Source organism: Cygnus olor, chromosome 23 (assembly GCF_009769625.2).
Source record: "Cygnus olor isolate bCygOlo1 chromosome 23, bCygOlo1.pri.v2, whole genome shotgun sequence".
NCBI classification, from domain to species: Eukaryota; Metazoa; Chordata; class Aves; order Anseriformes; family Anatidae; genus Cygnus; species Cygnus olor.
Genome location: NC_049191.1, coordinates 4,045,001 through 4,052,848, shown reverse-complemented (window position 1 = coordinate 4,052,848; position 7,848 = coordinate 4,045,001). Strand labels below are relative to the sequence as shown.

General features: G+C 57.2%; 1 protein-coding gene across 12 annotated transcripts in view; it reads right to left on the bottom strand.

Annotated features, from left to right (window-relative positions):
* Window positions 1–220: 220 nt before the first annotated feature.
* PIGV (phosphatidylinositol glycan anchor biosynthesis class V) overlaps window positions 221–7,848 on the bottom strand; it is a 9,423-nt gene continuing 1,795 nt past the window's right edge. For 2 of the 12 annotated variants that reach the window (XM_040535130.1, XM_040535136.1), the window contains 3 exons: window positions 3,540–3,860; window positions 1,345–2,502; window positions 221–616 (listed from right to left, as the gene is read on the bottom strand). In XM_040535130.1, the coding sequence (XP_040391064.1) occupies window positions 308–616; window positions 1,345–2,502; window positions 3,540–3,860 (1,788 nt within the window). In that variant the 3' untranslated portion in view covers window positions 221–307. The other 10 variants (XM_040535134.1, XM_040535132.1, XM_040535133.1 and 7 more) reach the window with 10 other exon arrangements.

Below are 7,848 nucleotides of genomic sequence, written 5' to 3'. Positions count from 1 at the left end.
GAGAAGAGGCCGACCCCCAGCTCCCCACACCTCCCTTTCAGGCAGCTGCAGAGAGCGATGAGGTCTGCCCTGAGCCTCCTCTTGTCCAGCCCAAACCCCCCCAGTTCCCTCAGTCGATGTCCTGGATCCCCCAGGATCACGGAAAGCACAGCTCAGTCACCAAGCAGCAGCACCTTTGTACCAGCCAACAGCATCACCACGCTGCAGGTTTTTTTGTGTTTTTGTTTTTTTTCTTAATAGAAAAAGTGAGTTTCTATGCTGACCGCCCCCTCTGCAGCCTGTGCAGACACGGAGGCACAGCCGCTGCCTACGTCCAAGGCAAGAAGTTGCAGTGCAGAGCCAGCCCCAGCAGCCAATAGGCCAGGAAATAGCCCAGGACGCACTTGCTGCGGGGGGTCACGAGGGGGTAGCTCCGCAGCAGCCTGAGCAGGGGGTTTGCCGCAGCCCCCGTCCCACAGGAGCCAGGCGACGCACCCAGCCCCGACCCCGTGGGGGGAGGAACCGCGGTTTGCCCGGCAGCGCCTTCAGTCCAGAGCCAGCGCTCGTGTTCTTGCAGGAGGTGGGCCGAGAACCAGTAGAGGACGGGACTGGAGGAGCCGAGGAACCTGGTCAGCACCTGGAAGAGACAGAGAGAATCCCGTAAGCTATGGGGCTGGCCCCAAGCAACCCCGACCGCGAGCGATGGAAGGCGCAATCCATCTGCCTCCAACAGGCTGCTGATAAAGGGGAAGAAATACAGCCCCAGAGCTGCGGTGCTGGAATTTATTGCACTCGCAACAAAACAACTCGGCTCCAGGCTGCTTTATTTATTAAGATGTTCTTGTGAGCGGCCAAGTGGTCGCCGGGTTTTGGACAAACACGGGGACTGCCACCGAAATCCTTGTCACAGCCGCGCTCGGGAACTGTGACAGCAGCTGCAGAGGAGATCCAAGTCTCACTCCTCAATTAATTTTCCTGTGAAAACCCCTGCATTGAGTGCCGCTGAAAAGACCTTGAAGCACTTCTGAAGGGCTGGCCCAGGCTCTGGATCCTCTCGCTGCCACCCACTGGACTCAGCCCAGCAGGACGGTGACCCAGCTCCTGGGCGAGCAGCACGTCAGATGCCAGCCACCAGCAGCCGGTCCCTCTGATCGGTCCCAGTATCCTCACACACCGAGCACCTGGAAACCCTTTGGGAACTCCCCGGCAGACGCCGGATGGCTTTGGAAGCAGCTCCAAAATGGGAGAGGGAAAGCGTTTGTTTTGCAGCTGCAACAGCACTGAGCTGGGACTGCCACCAAACGCCCTCAGCCACCACCCCACGCTCCCTGTAAGAAATCACTTGTGTTGCTACGAAGGCCCTACCTGCACGTGCATGCAGAAGAATCCAAAGAGCAGCAGGGCCGTGGCGTGGACCACGTACACAAAGACAGCGGGGCAGCAAAATCCAGCTCTTGGTTTACCCTCTTGTTCATCCTTTCTTCTCTCTAGACCAAGAGTCAGGCAGTGCCGAGGGTTTGCAACGACGTAGGTCCCGGCAGCCCAGAAGCCCAGAAACGTGACAGGCAAAGCAAGCAAGAAATTTGGTACCTGTCTGAGCTCAAAATACCTTAGAAAGCCTACGTTCCAGTAAACATCTTGAATATAGGAATAGACCACAGGGAACCGCTGGGAGCACCACGTGGGTTTAACCCCGCTCGTGGCTGCCAGATGATAGCCTTTGTCCAGAGCCAGCTGCCGCAGCGGCTTGGGGACATCCAGCTCCAGGCCGGTGCCAGGGCCACAAAACCTCACGTAGGCATAATACTGGAATAAAACAAAAGGCAGGCAAATCCCGGCACACGTCACAACCGCTGAAGACGCCACGCTAAGGAGCTGCCTCCATAAAGGAGAGAGCTTCCTTCCCGGTCCTGAGCCCACCTGGAACCCGAGGGCGAAGCATTTAGTGCAGGAGTAGAGGAAGAAGCCGGCATTGACCAGCCCGTTGGCGCGCACGCCAGAAGCGAGGGAGAAGAGCAGAGCGCTGAGCCAGCTCTGCCCCTTCTCCAGTCGCCACATGGCGCTGAACGCCAGGCAGGCGAACATGCTCTCCGAGTAAGCAGCTGCCATGAACACGTTGGCAGGGCTGATACAAAAGAGAAGGGCGGCGAGGAAGGCTGCCCTGCGGCACCGCAGCACGCCACAGCCCAGCTCGTACAGGGCAGCGGCTGCCAGCACGGAGAAGAGCGAGTTGAGAAGGACGGCCGAGAGCAGCAGGCGGCTCCGCAAACGCAGCAGCGGCTGCAGGGGCCACAGAGCCCCCTCGGCCACGGCACGCAGGCTGAGGGGGTAGAGAGGGAAGAAGGCGCAGTTGTGCTCGTACAGGTAGCCCCGCTCGGCGATGAAGAGGAAGTGCTCGGCGTCCCAGCGCGCCAGGCCCCCCAGCAGCCGCTCCGCCAGCAAGTCCCACGCGCCGGGCTCGGGCAGTCGAGGCGGGGAGAAGGCATCCGCAGCGTGGTCCGGGATCAGGAGGTTGAACACGGCCTGGAAGGAGGAGAAGAGAGGGCTGGAGTCCGGCAGAGAGCCTCCTGGATCCTGCTGAAAGCACCGAGCTGGAGGAGGAATTTGGAGTTTCAAGGAGACGAGAGCAGCACAGAAGACAGGCTAACGGGCTTCCCAGCAGGGATGCCTGTAAGACTGTGAAAAAGTGCTGACTGTTTTGGGGCATTTACAGCTGAATTGAGTAAAACTGAAAATATCCAGCAAGAATCCCTGTGGAATTGGATAAGGAAAGGCTGCTCAGTGCTGTGCTCGGGCATATCTAGCCGCAGGTGCTCACACCGGCTGCCTCTGCAGCACTGGCAAGCCTCCTTTGCTACTGAATTTGGCGCTCTTGTCCCAGCCGATGTGCAAGGAAGAGGAGACAGAACTCAAGAAAAGATTTTCCCAGAGGAAACTGATGCGGAAGACAAATGAAAACACGTTTCTGAAAAGAACAGCTCCCCCAAATGCAAGTTTTGCAGTTTACTAGGTGGAGACTGGAATGAGTCCTTGGCAAAGGATTCAGCACTGGCAGAGAAAAGAGAAAGGACCACACTAAACAAATCGGGACTAACAGACCTACAAAGGCGATGTTTTACAACGAAGCACACAGCTGGACCAAGCAGGCCTCTGGCATTTGCACTACAGAGTCTGTCATCGCTGCCGATGGTCCCACTCAGCCCACACAGCGGTGACCGGGCTGCCACGATCTGCTGGCCGCTGGCCCGCTCCCGGGGACGTTTCCCAGGCTGGTTTTGCTTCGCAAGGGCCATGGCTACAGCTGGGCTCTGCTGGCTGCCTCGGCACACACACAGCTAGGACGGAGCAGACCAAGAGCAACTGAGCTACCCCACACTCAGAGGAGGATGTCTCTGAAGTGAGACTTGGGAGGAACGTGCAGGAGGAGATCACCGTTCCTGTTCTGCGGATAAACAGACCCACCAGCCTCTCGCGCTGCCAAAGCCGCCCCTTGCAACAGCAGCATGAAAACATGGTAAGTTAGAAGGAAACGTTTGTAATTTTACTTAACAGCAACCTGCCTCCCTGGATGCAGCTGGCCTCCTGCCTCTCCACATGGGAAGGCGATTTCCCAGCCCCACAGAAGCAGCCAGCTCGTGGCGCACCAGGTGGTACCAAGGAGAGAAGCCTTTGAGCAGCGAACAACAGACACTGCAGCACCTTCGGTTCAGGATCAGACTTGCCTGCAGCAGAAGCGTCAGGGCTCTGCAGCACACTGCAGACCGCACGACCTCTCGGAGGTAGGGATCCTGTCTGTTCACCAGCTCCATTCCAAGCTTGAAAGCTGCCTCAGTAGCTCCCTGATGCCAAGGAAGTTCTCCCTCTGGTTTTGGAAACCTGAACTGATAAACAAAGAGCAGAGAGACAAAAAGTTATTTCTGGCTTCAGCCGCGTTTGTAAATTATGCACCTTTATTTACTATCAGGTATTTCAAAGGGCTGCGACTCTCTGTGAACAAGAAAGTCACGTATAAAGAGCTCACGGAACTGAGAGATGACAGAAGGCTTCTTTGATACTGTTCCTAAAAATAAAATTAAAAAAAAATATCCCCGACTTCTCAACCTTGGCTAGGATGCAGAGGAAGAGAGGCTGTAACGTGTTCCCTCAGCACATTTCTGACCAGGCCAGTGTAAATACCTGAAGCAGTCTCGTTGGCCTCTTCACCGCCTGCCTCAGCAGAACCACCAGCGGCTCCAGCCACAGCTCAGCCAAGCATCTACGCACACATTCTAGTTCCAATGTGTTCGATGGGATTTAAACCTTTTTTGGACTGGAGGCAGAACTAAAACGTGGACTCGGAGCGTAACATCCGTGCGAGCACTTTGCCAGCGGGCTCCTAGTCGGTCAGGCGCTGCCAGGCACGCTCGGCTCTCGCCTGCTCCCTGCCCAGAGCTTGCTCCTGGGAATCAGAAATCTGAGTTATTGCGGGCTGCCTTCACTGCACGGCCCTACAAGCTCCTTCGGGGCACGCTGAAGAAGAGGCAGGCTTCCCCCACTGCTTCCCTCCATCGCAGGCAGCATCTTCAGGACGTGACACTTGCGTAACGCCACCCTCTCCACCTGCAATCTTCCAACGTTTTGGCAGGGGTCCTGCTCTCCAGAGCGAGGGCATCTGCCTGTCGAGCAAACTGCATATGCCGAGGTGGCTCTCTTCCATCTCTTCCCTGAAAACCTTACCTGCAAGATTTAAAACACTTTGCAGAGTCTCGCTGCTTTCTTTTCTGTATGTTCTGGATTGACATTCTGGGACCAGCTCTGAAAACTGCTGGCCCGGAGCCACAAAGGCAGGCAGTATCTGTTATGCAGCTTTTTAAGATAACACATTTCTTCCGTTGGTTCCCCAGCCACCAACTGCTTTTCAGTTTGAGAAACAGAAGACCCGCAGCTCTCTCTGGGCTCCAACGACACCACATCCTGCACCATTTCCCACCTGCCATCTTTCTAATCCAGTGCGCCACAGTACATAAAGATCCCCAGAACGATCACCTAATGATCTAACAACGCTCTGAGGTTTTCCTATTCCCATTTTAATGACAGAAAAAACTGGCAGGTTAACAGCTGCATGCGGGAGCAGAAAGCAAGGCACTGGCCAAGCCAAAAAAAAAAAAACCAAACAAGACCCAAGTGCACTCATTTATAGTTCCAGTCCTGAACCACAGGGTTATGCTTCCTATTTTGCCACATACAAAAGTTTTGGTTTTGCTCATATTCTCCTCTTGCTCCACAGCATTCAGAGCTACAGACAAAGCAGCTAGTGGGAGGCACATTCTCCCGAATCACGAAGCTGCAATGTTATTTTAAGAGAGGGAATACTTCAGCCCAGCTGTAAATTCTATTAAAGCGCATTCACAGCTGCAAATCCTATTAAAGCAGAGAGGCAAAAATTGTCCAAGCACTTTAAATATATTTTTTTTTAAAGCAGAGAAAAAACCTAGCATGAATGTGCCAAGAAGGCTCAAAGCAAACAGCTTTAAAAAGCCTGCTCCTGTCACGATGCAGCACACCTTGTAACAGAAAGCAACGACTTCTACAAAAAGCTGCAGCCCACAAGCACCATTCTGGGAGAGAACACAGTGTCAGAGCTGGCATGCCTCTGCCCCAAAAAGCGCTGCTTAAAAGAGCACCTGCATGAGCAGAAAAAAAGAGACACCAAAAGGCAGAAGCGGGTTAAAAACATTTCAGTAGAAAAAGACGCAGCCTTCGTTAAGGATGCGTTTCTCTCCACGTTCTGTGTTTCCACCCAGCTCTTTGCTCTCAGATGCGAATCCCGTTTTGCTCGCTCTGGAAACTATGCTAAAAAAAGGACGCGAACACGAACGAATTAGACACTGGGTAAATTATCGCGTGCACGAAAATAAGAGCTCAGCAAGGCCTGTACAAATGCAGTGGAGACTGGTTACCACCCGGTGGCAGCAGGCACTCGCTACAAAGGCATTTCCTCCCTCTGCACAGCACGGCCATCGGTTCCTGGAGAGGTTACGGGGTTCCTCGGCCGAAACCTATCCCTCTGCATCCCAGGAGCGCCGAGCAGAAGTTTGGGCATCTCTCGGCGCTTCTCTCACCTGCCATCAGATTCAAGAGATGCTCCAGGCGTATTTAAAAAGTTGTTTTGACCAATATTCAGAGAGGGGAAAGACTGCTTTCCATAACCCCTGATTTTTTAGGGCTGTTTCTGCAAGCTAGGTTGTCCTACGGGCCGCTACAGCCCTGTAAGGTCGCTACAGCCTCTCTTGCTCTGCTGCTGGCACCTGCAGCCCCAGCACGGCTCACGCTGGATCTGAACGCAAAATGGTGTCAAGAAACGGGCACGTTCCTACCCGCTGGGCCCTTTGTGACAGCTCAGGGGTTTGCACGCCGTCTACGCTGGCTCAGAACGTACCCGGACCTCCCGGCGTGAGCCAACGCCGCCGCTGCCAGGCGTTTATTTACCTTGGGTCTGAGCACGCCGCAACGAAGCGAGCGTGAGAACGTGCCCGGGTCGCTTCCCTGTTTCAACACCTGCAACTTGCTGCCCTACGCACTGAAAGGATAAAATCCTGCGAAGGATAAAGTCCTGCGATAAAGTCCTGCTCCGTGCACGCTGACTGGGGGGCTGCGCTCGCCGGGTCGGACGGCCCCGATCCTCGCCTGGGGTTTGACCTGGGAGGGAGAGCAGAGCTGTTCCCCCTCGCTCAGGACACGGCCTGCAGCTCGAGGAGGCTCCAGCGGCGGTCGGAGCACCAAATAACCGCCCGGCTGGCACAAAACCCACCGCCGTGTTCGTGAGGGGGTCACCGCACGGCGCTGCACGGCCCGGCCAGCGCCCTGAGACAACCCCGGGGGCACAGCCCCGCGGCCCTCCCCTGCCTCTTTTACTCAGCGAGGCCTCTCGAGGGCCGGCCCCAGCGTTCGGCTGGGAAACCAGCAGCGAATTCAGCCTAAAAACGGAGCAAAACTCGTTTTTTTTTTCTTTGGCCCCAATCAGGAGCAAACGCCCCGCTGAAGGTTCCCAGGACACGAAGGCGAGCTCGTGTCCGGCCCCCCGGCCCCTTCACCCGCCTGGGGGTTCGGGAGGCCCCTTGGGGCCCGCTCCGTCCCTCTGGTCCCGGTCCGTCCCCTCAGAACCGAGCCCGGAGCCCCCCGGAACCCCCCGGGCCCCCGGCCCCGCTCCGGGAGCCCCACCGGGGGGGGGCGGGGGCGGCTCCGGCCCCTCAGGGGGCAGCGCGGGGGGCGTGGCCCCACATCAGGGGGCGTGGCCAACCCGAGCGAGGCCCCGCCCCTCCCCGCCCGGCCCCTCCCCGCCCCCACCTGAGCGCTCAGCGCGCGGCTCCCGCGCCGGCTCCATCCCGCCGCCACCGCCCCCTCCCGACACGAACGCACGCGCGCACTTCCGGCCACGCCCCCCATCCGGCGCCGCGCGCGTCACGTGGCGTTGGGGGGGGGGGGGTGAAGAAGGGAAGGGAAGGGAAGGGAGGGGCGGCGCCATCTTTGATAAGGGCGGGGGGAGGCGGCGGAGGCGAGCCCAGCGGGACCAGCCTGGTAGCGGAGGCCTCGCTGCGGGCTTCAGGGCAGCCTCCAGCCTTCGTGTCGAAAAAAATAAATAAAAATTAAAAAAACCCGTAAAACAGACGTGTGGCTCCCTCCCTGTGCTCCCTCAGGCAGCAGAGGGTCCCAAGCCCCCACACTCCCAGCTGGGGGAGCCCAGAGGGTGCCCCCCTCACCGTCATGCCCACCTCACCTCCTCCTCCTTCTCTTCGTCCTCCGGGGCTGGGGCAGAGGGCACGGCCTGCACAGGTCTTGCCAAAACGCATTAGGCAACAGCACGCAACAATAGGCTGGTAATAAGCACGC